This window comes from Chlamydotis macqueenii, chromosome 1 (assembly GCF_036417535.1).
Source record: "Chlamydotis macqueenii isolate bChlMac1 chromosome 1, bChlMac1.mat, whole genome shotgun sequence".
Classification (NCBI taxonomy): Eukaryota; Metazoa; Chordata; class Aves; order Otidiformes; family Otididae; genus Chlamydotis; species Chlamydotis macqueenii.
Window position 1 is genome coordinate 151,243,674 of NC_141556.1, and position 19,483 is coordinate 151,263,156.

The window sequence follows — 19,483 nt, forward strand, 5'->3', positions numbered from 1 at the left end:
GCAGATTCTTTCCTCAGTCAGAAATAACATGGAACGTGAGATGGAATTGATAAGGGTTAGATTCTTTCCCCTCAAAAGTGGAACAGGTTTTGGATGGAGGGAGCTGCTCAGTCCTTTCTGTCGGCTGAGACAAACTGGCTGAACAGTCGGAGGTAAACTGCAGAAAAAAGGCTCTAATTTGCAGGAAGCTAACTTTCTCCAAACAGCAAGATAGAATAGCTTTGAAAAAATCTGAGTTTAGCTGTAAGTTCCTTTAATTAACAAACACAAAGGTCTCTGCAGTCTATTAAAGGGGCACCTCTGTTTTCACCCACAGATCCCTGTCACGGCAGTAGAGTGGGACAATCAGCGGATGGTGTCCATGAAAAGGACAAGCTATCCCAAACAGCCTGCCACACGTTAAGCAGAAGTGCATCACAGTACAAACACTGTTCTGCAACTCAAGCTGGCATTGGAGACAGCTGATCACAAGGTACATACCAAACAATCATTTAAGCAAGGTAATACAGATAGGGATTGCACACTAAACAGGAGACTGGAACATTGAGAAACACATGAGCAAAATCAAGTAAGATTAAATAAGATTTTGGGGCAATGCTGGTTAAGAACACAGTGTTGCTGTTTTCTCTCTATTATTTAATCAGGGATGAAAAAAAGCACAGAAAAGAATGCATCTTTGCACTACTTGGGAGTTATTTTTTCTATGACTGTTGAGGTAGTAGGCACACAAGAAATAAGAAGCTGATAAAATGTAGGTAAGATTTTATTGCTTTATCCTGAACCTCCACACAGGTTCCTGGAGCAAAAGCAAGCAGAAACTCCCTTCCTTCCTCTTTCCCCCCCTCCCTGCCCCATGAATGATTCTGCTATACCTTATCCCAGCAGCAGAACCAGCAAGAAATGCATCAGACATGCATACATATCCCAACACAAAAGAATTCCAATACTTCAACTCAACAGAAATAAAATGAAGAGTCCAGCCATTTGAAGAGTCTACAGTCATTTGTATTTTCCATTCAATCACTGTTTAAAAAAATGGAAAGGATGTCTTATGAGTATACCAACAAATTAATCATTACAGCAAAATGAAATGGGAACAAAATTGGACCTAATGTTTTGTCTTCTGAAGTAAGAAGTCCAAAAGAAATGTATCCCATGTAATTTTCATCTTTTTGGCATGCACTTCCCAGCTATCCTTTGTTTTACTTTATATAACAATTGTAAGTTTAGGACAACAAATATTCTGTTTAAATAATCATGCACATGATATAAGAAGGAAGGGTGTAAGAGATTGCTTGTTTGAGTAAATAGCTTGATATGATAATACAAAAAAAAAAAAACGAAAACAAAAAACCTACACAATCCACCTCTGCAGAAGTAAAGTTTTGACAGGACACACATCTAAACCCCATCATTATACACACAGGCCTCCTTTTATGAGAAAAATGAGGAAGCACCATTCCCAAGTTCAAGGATAGATTACTTCAGTATTTTACAGTAATGTTGCCAAGAATTAGGTAAATGAGACAGAAGATTCTGGACAGCTTCACACCTGCTGTTTGAATAGCTCTGAGGATGAAGAAAAAAAAAAAAGTGGAAAATCCAGTAATTTTCATGACAATTGCTACCATTTCTGTGCAGCAGAGGCTGGCACTACAATTAAGCGCCAATATCAAAGTCATATCGAGCGCTCCATTGGAACACACCTAGATCCAAGCTACTCCCTGTCCAAACCTGTCATAATTCAGTCTTTGTTCTCACTGCACAGACCACTCCAGTCTCCCAAGTCTATTCTAACTTCTATTTTCACCAGCCTTTCTTACCCCAATTCACTGCATACCTTTCTTGCACGCAATCTCTTGACATCTTCACCTGTTAAGATCTGCACATCTTACACAAATGCCCTCTAGAGATTCTCTCAGCTCAGATGTTATATCCCAATTACATTTTTTTCCCCTTCTCTTGCTCCCTTGCGCAAGGGCAGCCTCTTCTTTTAGAAGACAGAAAACAAAGAAAATTCTTAATATATTCCTCCAGTGGTAGAGGAGCATAGCAAGGAAAAGAGCAATTTAAATACTAAATCAAATAAACGACATTTTTCTCTCAATGGGAGACTTTCAGTACACAGTCTGAGCACTGCCAAGTCCAGTAGACAGTGGCAGATTGTGCACACCCTAACAGGTCTGCACTGACGTGGAAACTCAAGTTTTCCATTAAGTACTTTGTGCTCAACTGTTACTCTTTTGTGCTTTTCTTAGTAAAGTTATTTCAGCTGGCTCTTTCTTGGAAGCACTGTTTTTCAAACTTGCATTTCTGAGGCTAGGAGTGCTACACTGGAGATTAAAAATTTACTTCTCATATTTTGTATGTCCATTTTACCACATCTATACGAATATGGAAATAAAAGGCAAGAAGTCATCCTGTTTAAATTGTAGATTTCAGTTGAGCAATTCTCACTTAAAGTGGAAAAACCAGTTAGTATTTTGCCAATTTATGGCATTATTTCCACTCTGATAATCCCACTGTCTTATCTAGTGCAACTGTGCTATGTGCACTGACTCACTTCTTGTATTCCCTTCCCTTTAACATAATATTTGCAATAGGTCTTATGATTGTGCTTAGCTTTGTTTTGAAATAAGATCTATTGACTGCTACTAAGTTTTAAACTCTACACCAGAATTATTTCTAATTTTACTAATGAGAACAAATTCTTCATTCAAAATCCATTTTAAAGAGCAAAACATTGCAAGTTTCATGTCGATCTATGTTTTTATTAGAACAGATTGAAACTGTGACACAATAAAATTAAAATCAGAAGTCGAATACTAAAATTCTAGTAATAAACATGGGGGAACTAACCTTAATTGCAGCTTCTCTCAAGGCTTCCAGTCTCTGTCTGCTGCTTTCTTTCATATTTACAACATCTTTGTAATCACCCTGTAGAGCTCTCTGGAGGCCATGGATTGCTTGAAAGACTGAGTTTTCACTTTCATTTAGCTCCTTTTGGAAGATTTCAAAGGTATGCACCTGAAAAAGTTTCTCTTCGTCTGACAGTCCTGCATCCTTCTCTACCGCTCTTATAGCGTTTTTCAGTTTGTTGAGAACAACATTCTTTTGGCGAAGAAGACCAGATAGTTTTCTGCAGCTCTCCAACACCCACTGCTTTCTCTGAGTGATAACAGCTCCTTTCCCACGGTGCAGCTTTATTGCATGCTTTACTACATCTTCATGTTCTGCAGGATTTGTTAACTGGCCACAAGGCAGTGCAACCAACGTCCATAGGGAAATAAATCCAGTCGCCTTCATTCTTCACTTTATATTGCTGTTGGGAGAAACTGGTAATCCACAACTGCTCAAAGCTTTCCGCTACATGGTTTCTGCATCTCCAGTACGTGTACCATGCTGCAAGACAGTAACAAGTAGTTACCAAACGTGGTAATGTTGGGCCATTAGGTCAAACAAATGTAGAAAACAAACCTAAGGCTGCAACCTACAACTATGACGTTTAACAGCATATATATGGTCTCCTTCAGTCAACAGTTATCAAAATCAAGAAACAGTGCAAGGTCATTGACAGATGTTTGCCGCTTGACTATTTTCTAGTTATCATATTGTTTTAAAAACACTGAATGGAAAGTAATTTCACATGGTAGTCACCTGCACTTCTCACATGAGAGAAAAGCCATTAAAAATATTAAGCCATGATGCCATAGGCTGTACTTCAACCTAGCACGAGAACTCATTATTCTGAGCTACCAGTAAATCTCTTGCATTTTTTCTAACCTATCCTAAAAAATTGTATCACAGTAATTTGTTATTTATACAGCCTCAGAAGCATTAACACACTCAGCTATACAAAGCATAATGAAAAAAAAAGCTTAACTGAAATAGATTACAATATAAATCATGCTTGCAAAAGAAAAATTTCTACAATAAAGAAATAACAGCAAAACTTCCTGGACTCCTGAGCACTAGTAGTTTGGATCAAAGACCTTCACCTGAAAGGCTGCACAGCCTTGAGGCATTTTACTTCAAAGCTAGTTATTGATCCTCATGATTTTAAAACAGAGTTATAAGAACACTAAAAGTAAAATCAATTCATTCATAAGTTCATTTCCCAGAAGCTACTTGAAGATCTGTATTGAAATTGCTGTATTTGCTTTTAAGACCAAACAGGACAGAATTTCAAAACTGAGAACAAATTTCCTTCCCCCAGATCCTACGGGAAAATACTGACATTGTTGTAAAATAAATAAAAAAAATTCAAAATAATAAAGTACAAATATTTCAGGACTTTTATAAACCTCTGGGGTTTATTATTTTTAAGAGATCAAGAAAAAAATAACAGTCCTTACTACCTGGCAAAATTCTAGAGTGGTATTTCAGGAAACATTTCTTCAATTAATACTCTTCCTGTTTAACATCTTTGGGGGAGGCATTTTGCTGCATACACTACAACCTATTCCTGCAAGAAAAGAGGCAACACCTAGTGTATATTCAAGCTGCCTTTTGCAGGTAGGTGAGTTAAAAAAAAAAAACAAACAACAAGCAAAACCCACTCTACTGCACGTCTAATGAGGTATGTCAAACCACGTAACTAGACGCCGGGCAGAGATTTATACCAGTAAATTCGCCCATTGTTGTGCTGTGCAAGCTTAGCACCGTGGTTCAGCCGCGGTACAGTTTTGTTTCAGTAACAGTAACAAAAACTATTTAGAAAAGTGGCACCTGGGCAGCGCTCACAAGCCCTTAAGGGAATAATGACCTCACGCAAAATTAATAAATAAATAAATAAATATATGATGCGCTTCAGAAGAAAGAGAGTGGAAAAAAAAACCAAACCCAAACCACTCCTCTCCATGCATCAACAATTATCACATCAGCGGTAACTCCTGTCCTTTGGAGTCCTTTTTCAGTACAGCCGGGGCGGGGGAGGGGGGTGGTGGGGAGGCAGCTCTGCCCCGGCGGGACCCACCTGAGCGCGATGGCCGCCGGGGGGCGGCTCCCTCCTCCGGCGGCGCCTCTCCTCCGGCTGCCGGTGCCTCTCCCCTGGGGAAGGCCGGGGTGGAAGGAAGGGGGAGAGAAAAGGATCAAGGCAGCGCGGGGGAGGCCAGCCCCTTTCCCGTCCCTCATGGCGGCGGAAGGATCCCTTCCATGCCCCCCATCCCGGCGCTCCCGGCAGCGGCACTCAACTTCCCGGCCCCGCGGCGGTCGAGCCAAACCCAGCGCAGCCGGTAACCGCCCAGCGCTCACCTCAGGGCGGCGGCCAAGCCCGGCCGCCGAGAGGGAAGGGAGACGGAGACAGCGGCTGCAGCCTCGGGCGCTGCTGCCTCCCCGCGCCCCGCTCACCTGCGGCTGGGAGGGGAGCGGGGGAAGGATGGGATCGCAACGCGGCGAGCACGGGGCTGAGGGGGCAGCGGCGGCCGCTGACGGAAGGCTCCGTCCTTGCCGACGGCCTCTGCCGCCCCCCTCACCCACAGCCGGTTACCGGCCGCCGGTGCGGCGCCTTTAAGCGCGGAGGCAGACGGGATCTGTAGTCCGAGCGCCTCCTCGCGGCGCGTTATGGGAAACCCAACCGTGGCGTCCCCCCCACGCACAAACATTTACCGCCCCCTCCCCCGCCCGCCCGTTATGGCCGCTCTCCGGCGCGCTGCACGCCGGGAGCCGTAGTCGCCACACCGTCCCTGCGGACGTAGCAGGTACGGGGCGGGGGGGGGGGGGGGGGGGGGGAGCGTGTGAGGAGCCACGGGCGCGAGCCTCGCCCCCTCGCTCCGCCTTTGCGCCCGGTTGCCCCGCGCGCGGCCGGCGATAGGCGGGGAAGGCGGGCCGCTGCGCGCCTGCGCGGTGAGGCGGCGCCGGGCGGTGAAGTTGGTGGGAGCGCAGGTGATAAAATGGTAGGTGGTTGTGAGAGCGGAGGCGGGGGGAAGGCAGAGACATGGGGGGAGGCGGGGTGGGGAGGGGAAACCCCCTAAACAGCCCCCCAACAACCCGGGTTAGCGAGCCGCCCCTCCTTCCTCGCCCCGCACGGCGCGGTTTCCCGCTGCTCCTCTCCTTCAGCGCAGGCTCCTCTGATCGGAGGGGGGGGGAACGGCACCAGGCTGGGGGGAACGAAGGCTGAGGGGGACAAACCGTGCGGAGCGGCCTCCGCCGGGGCCGGGCGCGGGGAAGGTCACCGGAGTTGGGGGGGGGGGGGGGGGTGTAGAGAGGGAGGGGGCCGGGCGGGGCGGTCGGCGCCGCGGGTATTTCGAGCGCCGGCAGCCGGCGCGGCGCGTACCTTTCCCTTTTTTGGGCTTCGGGCTCGCCGGGGCAGGTTGCCGGAGCCCCGTGTCCCTCGCTCCCGACGCCGGGCGGGTCCCTGGCCGCTGGCCTTCCCCCGCACCGGGCCGCGACAGATGCGGCGGCGGCGGGAAGGCTTCGAAAGCGGGGACTTTTTGGTGCGAAGTACGTAGACCTCCTCGTTTGGGTTCCGTTAGTGAGAGGTCATGCTGGAAACACGGCTTTCCCCCCTGCCCTGCCAGAGTGTAAATGTACCGCTGTCTGCTGCGCAGGGCGTTAGTTTTTCGCTGGGAGGGAGGTGAGGCGCTGGAACGGGTTGCCCAGAGAAGTTGGGGATGTTCCAGCCCCTGGAAGTGTCCAAGGCCAGGTTTGAGCAACCTGGTTTAGTGGAAGGTGTCCCTGCTCATGGCAGGGGGGTTGGAACTCGATGATCTTTAAGGTCTTTTCCAATCCAAGCCATTCTGTGATTCTGTGATTAAACACAAATGAGCAGTAGAAACTATACTGCTTGGCAGAGTAGTAGATTGGATAGTCGAATGTGTTTCTTATCTCCAGTTTCTTCAGATAACTCAGTGTTTCATTTTGAACCCGGAAAATATCCCTAAATGCCTGGTGTAAGCAAACTTGTAAGAGGGCATGGGATCATCACTAAGTTGGTTGCTCAAAATAAGTTTGTGCAACTGAGGAAGGTCTTAGTGCACAGAGACTCTTGTAGTTAGACCTTAGTGAAAATTGGTGGAGGATGTCACTCAGAGCTTGCAGTCAAAGGATTGTTGAGTATTTTCCTAACAAAATACATTGTCGTTATTTTTGCAGCTCTCTTCCCACTTTACATGTTTCTTCTTGTATAAAAAGAAACTTGACCTGTTTCTCCTTGTGTATAAAATTGAAAAATCTTGTAGGAAAGACCAAAGTCCTTATCTTGTTTACATGATGTGTTTCTTGTCTCAGGACCATCTGTAGTTAAGATGTCACCATCCATGTGTGTACAAGAGATAGCAAGTAAACTGAAAGATGGTCCTATGTTTACTGCTTACTGAATCAGGATTCACTTTTTCCACTGGTGTTCTAAGAGACCAGTAAATTTTCTGTTATGCCTAAAGATTTAAGCGCTAGTAAGGGACTTAGACAAATTTCCCAGCTTAATTGTTGTCCCCAAACATGTGTTAAGTATTGTTTAACAAAATTGGAAAGCATCAGAATATAATAAAAAAGAGTTTGATTTAACCTATCTCCTGCTTCTTCCAACTTCATGTAAAGAATACTGTTGAGCTATGTTAATAGCAAATTTGCTCCTTATAAAATCCATGTTCCCACCTCTTGGGTTTTCCAGAATTTTAGGGAGATTGTATAGATATGGTTGCTGCAATTAGTTGCCATTAAGAGAAACATCTTACTGGTTCCTGTGTACCACCATAGTAGGCAGTTTTGTCTTTTAACATATTAATAAACATCTTTTTTCAGAGTTAATTGAAGTTTCAGATCACATTTACAGTAACTTTATGGTCTAATTGTAACATTCAGCAGAACTCTGACATGTTTGCTTTATCTATTTTATTTTGTCTTGTGTCTTTTCTTGGCAATGGTTTCTAACGTAAAATGTGAGAAATACTTTGCCTTTTTCAGCTGATCACTTAACATTAATAAATTTTTCAGTGTTCGTTGTTGCTAGGAAAATATTAGGAAAACTATTGAGCAGTTTTTCTCTGTGTATGAAGGGCTTATACAGAACCTGAGAATCTATAAGTTGTGCCTTTGCAATTTCTTGTTTGTATAACCACTAGGCGTATTTTCAGAAAATAACCATGTTGTTATATGATGAAACTTGTGTTTACTGCTGTTGCAGAAAAGAAAAAAAAACTTGTGCACATGTGAGCAATAAAGCAGAAATACAAATTTATTACTGCCAGAATGTGTGCTGCTAAAAATGTATATATAGATGCTGTCATTTCAATTGTCAGAAGAAAATGCTGTCTTTTTAACTGCAGAACAACAAGGCTTGTCTTCCTGTAATTCTGAAGTGAAAGTTGTCATCAGCAAGAAAACTAAAACCATTTAAAGATAGGCGTTAGTAGTAGGATGCTGAAACAAACTTCTGGATTAGCTTCATTGGCTTTCCTGCTTCTTTTGCATCCCAAAGCATAAACTTAAATCGTCTCAGAAGGACAAGGTCCGCCAGTTTATGGCATTTACCCAGGCTGGTGAAAGGACTGCTATATACTGCTTAATGCAGAATGAATGGAAACTAGAAGTGGCAACAGACAACTACTTCCAGAATCCAGACTTGTACTACAAAGAATCCATGAAAAATTCAGTAGACAGGAAGAAATTAGAACAATTGTATAATCGATACAAAGGTAAGGCTTTTTTTTTGTGTTGTGAGTTTTGTTTTTTTTCTAATTACTTTGTTTGACTGGTGTTTCAGCTTTTCACTTTGCCATTCTTAAGGGCTTCTAAGGAAAGATTGCTGGCTTTTGTTTCTCACTCTGTGTTTGCAGGAGTGAGATAAGAATGAAAAAGGTTTTAAATGCTCTTAATGTTCAGGACACAACTTGTGTAGCTATTCCTGTAGAGTTTAAAGTGAATTCACAATAGGAAATTAAACCTATCGTGAGGAAATAGTGTCGGCTACATATAGTGGAAAGGAGAATAAAGCTTATTATGCAACTTACTTGATTAATTGCCAGTGGCTGCTGTTAAACATATGGACAGTGCACTTTGTGTGGCAAAATAATACATATGATTCTTATATTTGAAGGAGTTAAGTTTCTTCGAAGATAGTAGTATTTCTGGACATTAAAATAAAAAAAAATTCAGATAACATTACAGCTAGGAGTCTGACGATGCAGTCTAATAAGAAAACTCAAAAACTAGTAATGGAAATTCTATCCTTAATTTATTCTTTGTGCTGGTATGCTACAGCAAAAGTGATGTGCCTTTTCAGAGAGGCTTGAGGGCAAGACCACAAGGAAGTGGATTAAAGGCAGAGTTGTTTCTTTTCAATTTATTTTTATTTTACAGCATTGTTAAAAAGAACATAAAAAATAAAAGGAAAAGATAGTCACGTAAATATAAGAATGTACATGACGCAGGTAACAGTGCTTTCTGACATGTGGCCATCTGACATGAATGCATGCGTTGTTCATTACATGTTAGAGCAGAGCGGACTGGAATTGTTACCAGCCCTTGCTGAGATTCATACTTCTTGTGTTTTAAAAAATTAGCTCTTAGCAATTACTCACCTATGATTTTATGTACTTTTCTAATTGCAGTATATGGCATGCTTTGTATACGCTTTATCCTGTTCTTAGGATATTGTTTCCACCTTTTCTGTTACTTTTTACATAATGTGTCGTATTTTAAGTATAGACATTCTTCAGTATTTCATTATTATGTGATAATGAATTGTGTAGGGACAAAGAATCAACGACACTATAGCATTTCCTTTCTGACAAAACATCTTAACTAGAGAATAAGTTTGGTTTTTTAAATTTGTTTTATAAATGTATAAATGTATATAGAACACATATATACATATCTAAATTTTTTGCTTGCTCCTTGCATGTCAGTCTAAGGGGTTGCTGGGTCAAAAATATATACAAATTTTTTAATGCTACTAAGAATATCTAAAATTTAAAAAAAAATCACAAGTGTTATTTATTATTCATGATTTTGCGAACTGCACCACTTGGCAGTCAGTTTTATATCTGTCTTTTGGTTAGCAGCACACCTTTGCACTTCTAGCACTTTAACACTGAAGTAAAGTTGTAAACTTGAAGAAAACCTTCACAAGATTTGAGAAAAAACAATAAAATGTTTGATGGAACACCTTTTTTCGTATGTAGCTTAAACCTGAGTCATTTGCCTCGCAACAAGCAGGAATTCCTTTGTCCTACAGGGCCTATGGAATACTACATGCAATGCACTGTATTTGAAATCTGAGATGATAGCTCTTTCATTTTCTGTGCTCTCTTTGTGTTAGTTTTCTTATCTATTTATCCAGCAACTCTATCAAAACAACAATTTCATTTTTTGTTCCTGGTTACCTGAATGACATGAAGCGTGATAAGGATGAAACAGTCCATGTTGGAATCCATCAGAATTTTTCCACTGATTTCAACACTAGTGCACTTTTTGCCTTTGGTTCTTCAATTACTCCCCAAATATATTGCTCCCCAAATGCATTTTACGTGTCTGAAATCTAGATCTGGCGTATAGTAGAATAGATATGTTTACTTGTTGTTCCTGCTCAAAGGTCCCTGAATTATACCGTGGATGTAATTCTTTGTTTAATGGACATAAGTCTTTGTTGAATTGTTACAGTGACAGCTACCCTGACATAGGGAGTTACAAAGTATGGTTATGACATCCAAAAAAGTAGTAAACTTAGTACTACTGAAACATAGTATTTCTTAAGTTATAGTGTTTAGCTTAAGACCCTGTTATGTTAAGACATTGTTTGAGCAATGTTTTTGTGATTTCCCTGACTTTTAATTAAAACCTGAAAATGTTTAAGTTAATTGGGGTCTTTAGACAGTTATAATGGATTATCATACATCCTTATCAGGAGTAAATCTGTGGGCTCACTTGGTAGGTGTGTTTTTGTTGAATCTTTTGTTTTGTTTTGTTTTTGTTGGGTTTTGTTTTTCTTCTGAAGTTTAATACATGCTAACCAATAAATATGTTGTACATTTTGATGTATTTATCAGCCTTACTGTTTTTACATGTCAGGCATCTCCTCAGTTAATTCAAATCTTTTATAGAGCATTGAGGAGAGAAGACAAAACTATTTAATTGATGTTAGCTGATGAATTTTGCAAACTAGTTTCTAGGGAAGTTTGCAGAATACTTAATCTATTTACAGATATTCCTCAAGATACTTCTAAAAGTAACTAGATTTCAAGTGCAGACATTTTTGAAGCTTATGAAAAAGTGAAGACCTGTGTTATGCAGCATATCAAAGCTATGCAGATAATTATTTGAAATTTTTTTTGGTAAATAATTACAGTTCTCCTCTTTGTATTTTGAACTGCAGACCCACAAGATGAAAATAAAATTGGCATTGATGGGATTCAACAGTTCTGTGATGATTTAAGCCTGGACCCTGCCAGTATAAGTGTTTTGGTTGTAGCATGGAAGTTCAAGGCAGCTACTCAATGTGAATTCAGTAAAAAGGAATTTATTGATGGCATGGCAGAGTTGGGGTAAGTATGCATTTCTGCATAGTTCATAATGTAAGGGCAGAGCTTTGTTTCTGTTTAAAACATTTTTAGTTGGATTAAGTGTGAAGCTTCAAAAAGCTGATAAGGCTGGTGCCAACCCAGGCAGGTTGCTGAATGCCTGTAGTGTCCCATCTTCCTCAAATTGATACTTTACTGCAAAGCCTTAGCAATGACAGCAGTAAGGGTGAAGAAGAATAATTCCTACCTGTACACCAAGGAAGATGGATATGCTGATCTTTTAATGTAATTCATATAAATATATGCATGGTTGTGTTAAGGTTTTGAGTTGGACTATGTGCTGTTAAGACCTGAAAGTCACTGGAGATGTGTGAAGGAAAAAAAAGGTCAGTCAGTGTTGAAGCAGAAAAGAAAGAAATAGGAAAGCATAAAAGAACCTTCAGTTCTTTCCCTTCACCTTATCACCAGCAAATGCAACTTTTTTCTTTTTACCCGTTTTACAAATTATAGTTTTCTCTTATTGCCTTGTGTACTAAATACTTCATTTGTACAAAATATCTGTAAGAAATTGAGACAAAAATGAGGATATTGGTAGTAGAAAAGGTTACTTAGTCTGACTGTGATGTAACTGATCAATTTTTTTTTTCCTTCCTGGATTATGAAGCTATTGTGGATAACAGACTTTGAGGGTAAACCACATTGTCTCTGTTTAGTAATAAAGTCAGGCATTTCTCACTGTAAAATAATATTTTGTATATAAGTTTTCCTTGGAAGAGATGCAGTATTTCTAATATAGAGAGGTGTCAGAATGATTTATTTTTTAAAAAACAGATTACATTAGTTAGGTGGAGAATTACAGTTTATTACTTGTGCATACTTTTTGTAGCTAAGTAATTTCATCTGATCTTAGAATGGTGCCTTATCAATACCTTTCTAAAATAGACCAACTTCTAGCAAATGTGGTGCTTGTTTCTTGAGCAGAGGTCCTAGCAGTCTGTTACTGACCTCATCAGTTATTGACTTCTTTCTAAACTTTCCTTTTTTGGTAAAGATATTCAGAAATTTTGATGGAATAACTTTTAATATCATCTGAAGTCCACTGCTTTATTTCGTCCCTTTGGGTAGAGACTGTAAGAATAACTATTATTTTCTATCCAGGGGCTGCAATCAAACGCTCATGCTGTTATAGAATCATAGAATCGTTAGGGTTGGAAAGGACCTTCAAAGGTCATCTAGTCCAACCCCCCCTGCAAGGAACAGGGACATCTTCAATTAGATCAGGTTGCTCAGAGCCCCATCCAACCTGGCCTTGAATGTTTCCAGGGATGGGGCATCTGCCACTTCTCTGGGCAACCTGTGCCAGTGTGCCACCACCCTCATTGTGGGGGGAAAAAAAAGGTCTTCCTTGTGTCCAGTCTGAATCTACCTCCTTCTATTTTAAAACCATTACGCCTCGTCCTGTTACAGCAGGCCCTGCTAAAAAGTTTGTCTCATACTTCTCATAAGCCCCATTTAGGTACTGGAAGGCCACTATAAGGTCTCCCCAGAGCCTCCTCTTCTCCAGGCTGAACAGCCCCAACTCTCTCAGCCTGTCCTCAGAGGAGAGGTGTTCCAGCCTTCTTATCATCTTTGTGGCCCTCCTCTGGACCCTCTCCAACTGGTCCATGTCCTCCTTGTGTTGGGGGCTCCAGAGCTGGATGCAGTACTCCAGGTGGGGTCTCACGAGAGCAGAGTAGAGGGGCAGAATCACCTCCCTCGACCTGCTGGCCACGCTCCTTTTGATGCAGCCCAGGATGCGGTTGGCTTTCTGGGCTGCAAGCGCACATTGCCGTTTTGTATTGAGATTCTTATCAGCCAACAGGGCTCAGGGCTTCTCAGGGCTGCTCTCGATCCGTTCTCCACCCAGCCTGTATTTATGCCTGGGATTGCCCCCACCCATGTGCAGGACCTTGCACTTGGCCTTGTTGAACTTCATGAGGTTCGCATGGGCCATGAGGCTTGTGTTATCTGCATTTTATGGATTTTGCTGTAGTTACTCATACTTTAATAAAATTATTCTTGAATCTTTAGAATAAATACAAATTTTTGGTATAGTTTAGCCCTAGTCACCAGGCAGTTGCTTACTCTCCCTCTGCGCCCTGGCAGGATGGGGACAAGAACCAGGAAGAAAGGAAAACTTGTGGACTGTGATGAAGACAATCCAGTAGAATAGGGAAGGAAAATTACAGTAATAACAAAATTTAGGGACACCAAAACATACAAAATGAACGATGCACAGTTTCTCACCACCTGACACCCCAATGACCAACAGTTTGTCCCAAGCAGCAATCACAGAAACGAAACGGAGCAGCAAGCAAAGGAGGGGGGAGAGAGAGATGCCCCCTTGGCCAACCCCCACTTGTGTATGATGTTTATGCATGGAATACTCTCTCTGGCCAGTTTGGGTCAATTGTTCTGGCTATAACCCTCCCAGCTTCCTGCACCTGCGTGTTAATGAAACCTGGGAAGCCGGACAGTGTCCTTGGTCTCTTTAGCAACAATTCACAACATCGGTGTGTTTGTCAGCATTCTTCACATACCAAATCCAAAACATGTTGGTTACTGAGAGGAAAATTAGCTCCATCCCAGCTGAAACCAGGACAACCTTGAATAGTCATTTGATTCTTCAGTGTGAGGAAAACCCTTTTTCTTTTGAAATTGCATCTTGTCAGCTCAGGTGCTTTCACTGAAATGCTTTGGTCTTGTGTTATTAAGGGATGTATTTCTGTTAGAATCTCAGTAACTTGATTCTGTCTTAGCTTACCTGTGCCAGCCTGTTAAATCGTTTGTCAGCCTTCAAGCTATTGTCAAAGGCTCATTTTTCCCCAGATTTTATCCACAGGTATTCTGTGGTGGGGAGAGGATGACTGCAAATAATAGTCCCTGTGTTGGAAAGTCCTCTAATGTTAAGGTTAACTGTAAACGTGGTATGCAGCTCTTCATTTAGGTAGGGCAGGGAATAAGTAATACTTATCTAGACAAAAGCAAAAAGCTACACCCTTGTGTTACAACAGCTACAAAAGGGGAAACGATAGCAGGTTTCAGTGGCGTTTATATGTTCTTTAGGAACAGAGTAACATCTACTGTTTGTGTTATAAACTCAAGAGGAGGCTGAGAAAAAAAGCTAAACCACTGAATCCTGTTTGGGTTCTCTACTTAATGGATGCCTATATATAATGTTCTACTTAAAATCATTTAGTAAAGGCATATGACTGTGTATATTTTTTAAAATGCTATCCAGAAAGATGCTCTGTTTTAATCTTAAATACTGTTTTATTTTGCACTGAAACAAAACCTTAAAAAATAAAAAAGAGAAGAAAAAAAGGTAAAAAAAAAATTAAATATCTATAAATAATGTAACCTCTTTTGAATAGGTGTGACACGACAGAAAAACTAAAAACTTTATTGCCAAGACTGGAACAAGAGCTAAAGGATCCAACAAAGTTCAAAGATTTTTATCAGTTTACTTTTAACTTTGCGAAAAACCCTGGACAAAAAGGTCTAGGTAAGTAGGAAAAAATCTAGAAAATATCTACAGACAGTGAAGTCAATTCCAAATACTTCAAATAACACAGTTTTCTCATTGATTGTATAGTAAATTCATTATGGATTTCTTTCACTGACTTCTCCTCTTTCCCATCTTCTTCCAATTAATCTCTTCGTTAATGTCCCCTTGGTACAGATAATTTAATGGGGTTTTCTGCTAGTATTGACATTCTCTCTCCTCTTGTCAAAAGAAGTTTCTGCAGTTCTTGGAGACCTGTCGGTTTTTGGTTTGGTTTTTTTTTGTTGTTGGTTTTGTTTTTTTTTTTTAAAAAAGACTGAGCTAGTGAGCTCCTTGTGTTTTCCACTTTGCTCAGAACAACTGAAACAAGATGTACATGTCAGGTTAAAAAGAAAAAAACTGGGCAAAAGTTATTGTTCTTCTACGAATTTTTAGATTTAGCTCAGTTTTTATGTGAAGTTTAAAAAAAAGAATATTATTAAGTTGTTTCAAAACTAGTGAATAGAAATAGGCATACAGTTTATAAAATATTGAATTATTATTCTCTATAAAGTTTGAAATTTGTCCCAATCCATGCTTTGTCTTGCTGGAATAAAATAGATATATTATCTAAATTCTAATGTTTTATTATCTTCAAATTAAAAATTATCTATTGGTTGTGCATAGATTAAAAAAACCTGTAAGATGAAATCTGATATCCTTTTGAATTTATATCCCCTTTCAAAAGACATTGTTTAGGAAGGAATTAAACTGTTTTGTGGGTAGAACAGCACCGTACCGTCATCACTGTTCTTTTTGTGCTGCGGGTAAGAGGAAGTGGGGTTTTTTAGCATAGCCACTTTATGTCTAGATTACTTTGCAAGCACATAAATAAATACTTTTTCTTAAAAATTGTTGGAAGAGGAGTGAGATGGAGGAGCAGAATATTGATTTAGACCTTCTCAAACAGAGACATCTGTTTCATATTCTTTTTTGGGAATTACTCTTGTCTTTCCCAGTGTCCTTTTTTCTTTTTTTCTTTTTTTAAACTGTGGGGAACTTTTAGTAAGTTTCAATTTTGCTTTATTTTTTGCAGCAATTTCATTTTTTTTCATTACATATGTCACTCTTTTTTTGTGGGTCACATGCCACCTTTCCAGATACAAGTCCCTTGGCTAGTTTTCATTTTCTTGCCTCTCTTCATTAAAAAGCCTAGTACTTTCAGATTGTGGAAAAGGTAAGTCAGTTACAGCTGAGGTTGGAATTTATGGCATACCTAAAGAAATATTACAAATGGCTTCCTGTTTTAATTGGCTCAATTCCAACATGAAACTCATGTACTTGGGAAATAATGTCTCAAAAGCTTTTCACCTAAGCCTGTAGAGAGAGGAGGAGGGAAGGCAGCCCAGCTCAGATTATGGAACTGAATGTACTGTTTATTTGATGTAAGGAGGAAAAAGGAAACTTCCTTGTTTTTCATTACGCCTGTTTATTTGGTATGGAGGCCCTTTCATTTGTAAGTCTGTCTTCTCTGTTGTGTAAGATTGGTACTTTTTGTCAATAAAAAACCTAAGTGCCTTCTTGCACTGAGAGTTGAAGTATTATTGGGGAAAGTAAGAAGTGCAAAAATTAAAGTTTAAGCTTAAAATAAACTGTAGGAAGAGTTGATTGGAACTGTTGCTGGTTTCAGTTTTCAGGAATTTCAATAATTCTGTTAATACTGGTTTTTTAATTTCAAGTAGTGCTTAGTCCTTACATGGCAGTATTTTGGTGACACTTTTTGTCAGACTTCTTCTGTTTTTGCTAAGATTATTCTAGATATAAAGAAATACAAGCAGGTGCCGCTGCTCTTATTTCAATGGAGACACACCGTATTTCTGTCTAGTGTAAACTTGGATCACCGTAGGTTAAGTAGAAAAAGAGTGCTGAGCAAGCGTGTTGACTAATATGACGTTTTTGGGTCATCAAAGTCAGCGATAGCTTATCCACATAAAGATTAACACTGTATAGGTTTGGAGTTGGAATCTTTTCAGGGAATGCAGAGAGACGGGAAACAAGTAAGTTTTCAGGTTGGCGTTTACAACATACTGTTTTCTGCCCCAATCATTCTAAGAGTTTTGTTTATTCTCTTTCAGAAAAAAAAAAGTGTTCAACAAGGAAAAGAATTCAGTCAGTTACCTTACAGGAGCATCTATATAAGCTGAGAATTCTAGTTGCTTCAGATACATTTAATATAGGTTTAGGTGTTTTATTTTACATAATTTTCTATGTATACACTATGTATTTTCTCCTAGAATAAGAGACTGTCCATCTTCCCTCCCTCTCTGCACAGCTAATGTAGAGGTGTTTAGTATTTGTGTCCCAGTGACTGTGTGCCATATTGTCAAGGAGATGCTAGAATTTCTCATCCATGTACAAAGTCTGTTTCTTACTAGGTTTGGAGCCTTGGCTCAGGATGCTTTTATGAATTCAGTCCAGATAGTAACAAATCTAATTGTACATTCTGTTTAACTAAATAAGCTGGTGTAAATCTCTGCCTAGCTGTGTCTAGGTCATCTTAAGGTGTTGATCTCCCCTTCTTCCCCACATGCATGTTAGATGACATGCAGTGCTACCTTAAGTATAGGATGCTGCTGAGCTACTACCCTAGCTGCTTTCCTTAAAATGTTTCTGGTGACATGCTCCCATGATAGTGCTTGCCTTCTTATTCCCATACGTTCACATCTGAATGACTTGAAGACTGAGAAGTCAGTAAGTTTGTCAAGTAGGGATAAGAGTGAATGGTTTTAATTAATGAAGTGGAAATAATCAAAGGGATTATTTCCTAACTTTCAATTACAAATTATTTTAATGTGATTTTTTTTGAGGCATGAAGTATCCAGTGCTTCCTCTTACTACACTCAGAGCTTAAATCACCAAGTCCGGTAGCTGTTGCACTGATCATTTAGGGGAGTGATCTGTAGGCTAGAAGAGTGTTGCTTGATTCTCAGGTATACACATGACCTATGAATATGCCTATTTGAGAACTAAGCAAATTTGACATAGTGCCAGTGACAAACGGGGAATTTTTATTCTTAGCAGATTGTTAATAAAAACTTTTTCTAAAAGAAGACATAATTAAAATGGTCCTCCTGTTGGATCCTTCAGGCTAAGTGCCAATGCATCTTTTTTATTTTTTTAACAGAAATAACTCTTGAGAATAGATCTCACCAGAAAAATGTCTGTGATAGGCAAAGACCACTCATTTATGCAATTATTTTTCATGTTTATTATCTTAACATATTGAAAGTATAAGACTGAAGTACCTCTAAAATGTCCAAACAGTGATGCTTTGGATATGAGTAGTGTTCATTGGTCTGTCAGTATTTCAATATGTTTCAGATTATTTTTTTAAAAATCTATTTCTGCAGTTTTAAGAAGTGATAAGCAGCAGTTATTTCTTTTTTGCCCCATCTCCCCTGAAGAACAGGAGGAAATACAGTGATTCATGGGTTCCTTTTTAATATGCCAGGTGGTCTTTAAATTTAAAAGATAGAGAAATGCTTGTATAGTGTACGCCCTTGTGCCAGACAGGATCAATGTCTACCGAAACCATTCCTCACAGATGTTTTTCTAACCAAGTGTTCAGTGGTATTGCTAGCAAGATATACTAATTTGCTTTTTCAGTTTCAGTAGTTATCAGCAAGATTTGAGATCTGATTGGCAGTGGTCCTCTGGCTAAAAAGGTTTGGGAGCTGTTGTCTGATGACAGGTCTCATACATCTATGTCTGTGCTTGCTCAAAACTATTGTTAGGGATTTTTTTCATGTTATTTTTCTGGCATATAACGTAAATCTTTGTTCCTGAACTCTTCAGTTCAATACTTACCCTTTCCAGAGTAAATACGTAGAATACATTTTTCCTTAGAGTTAGTAACAACTTTTTACATACTTGGCAACTATGTATGTGTCTTCCCTTAGTCCGTAGACTGCGTAAAACCAACTACCCTGATAAATTTTATCTTCCAGCTCTCTGATATTGGAATTGTATCTTCCAACTCTTTTTACTTTGCAGTCCAATTGATCTAACTTTCTCTTGTCTTGTAGTACCCAAACAAGCTAGATAACTTCTATGTGCCTTAGATATTTTGCCTCTTGTTTTACATCCCATTATTAAGTTTGCTGATGTTTATAACACTGATACTGTCTGCAGTTTGTGATCTAACATACTGGGTTTCTGCAGAACTGCAATGCACCCGGTTAATTCTGATCTGTTTCTGCAGTCGATTACGCCCACTAGCTATATGACTTTGTACATCTTTTTGATTAAGTATTTCTTATTTACTTCCAAGTGATTTTCCAATTGTCCTGGCTTCGGCAGGGGTAGAGTTAATTTTCCTCTCAGTAGCTGATGTGTTTTGGATTTTGGATGTGAAGAATGTTGATAAACACACTGGTGGTGATATGAGTTGTTAATGTGACTAAGGACATTGTCTGGCTTCCCAAGTTTCACTAATGTGCAGATG

The 19,483-nt window shown here is 39.9% G+C and overlaps 2 protein-coding genes across 5 annotated transcripts in view; one reads left to right on the forward strand and one right to left on the reverse strand.

Moving 5' to 3' along the window:
• The window catches only part of SLC9D1 (solute carrier family 9 member D1), a 32,658-nt gene extending 27,128 nt beyond the window's left edge, over window positions 1-5,530 (reverse strand). Inside the window, exons 1-3 of the mRNA XM_086770121.1 lie at window positions 5,254-5,530; window positions 4,976-5,049; window positions 2,860-3,402 (exon numbers count right to left, since the gene is read on the reverse strand). Of these exons, the coding sequence (XP_086626247.1) occupies window positions 2,860-3,306 (447 nt within the window). The 5' untranslated portion in view covers window positions 3,307-3,402; window positions 4,976-5,049; window positions 5,254-5,530. The remainder of the gene's footprint in view (window positions 1-2,859; window positions 3,403-4,975; window positions 5,050-5,253) is intronic.
• Window positions 5,531-5,739: 209 nt separating this feature from the next.
• Window positions 5,740-19,483, forward strand: part of DCUN1D2 (defective in cullin neddylation 1 domain containing 2) — a 28,442-nt gene continuing 14,698 nt past the window's right edge. Inside the window, exons 1-4 of one of the 4 annotated variants that reach the window (XM_086770130.1) lie at window positions 5,740-5,894; window positions 8,417-8,633; window positions 11,312-11,480; window positions 14,870-15,000. In XM_086770130.1, coding sequence (XP_086626256.1) covers window positions 5,892-5,894; window positions 8,417-8,633; window positions 11,312-11,480; window positions 14,870-15,000 — 520 coding nt within the window. In that variant the 5' untranslated portion in view covers window positions 5,740-5,891. Of the gene's footprint in view, window positions 5,895-6,296; window positions 6,442-8,264; window positions 8,634-11,311; window positions 11,481-14,869; window positions 15,001-19,483 lie in introns of those variants that run through there. The other 3 variants (XM_086770137.1, XM_086770152.1, XM_086770144.1) reach the window with 3 other exon arrangements.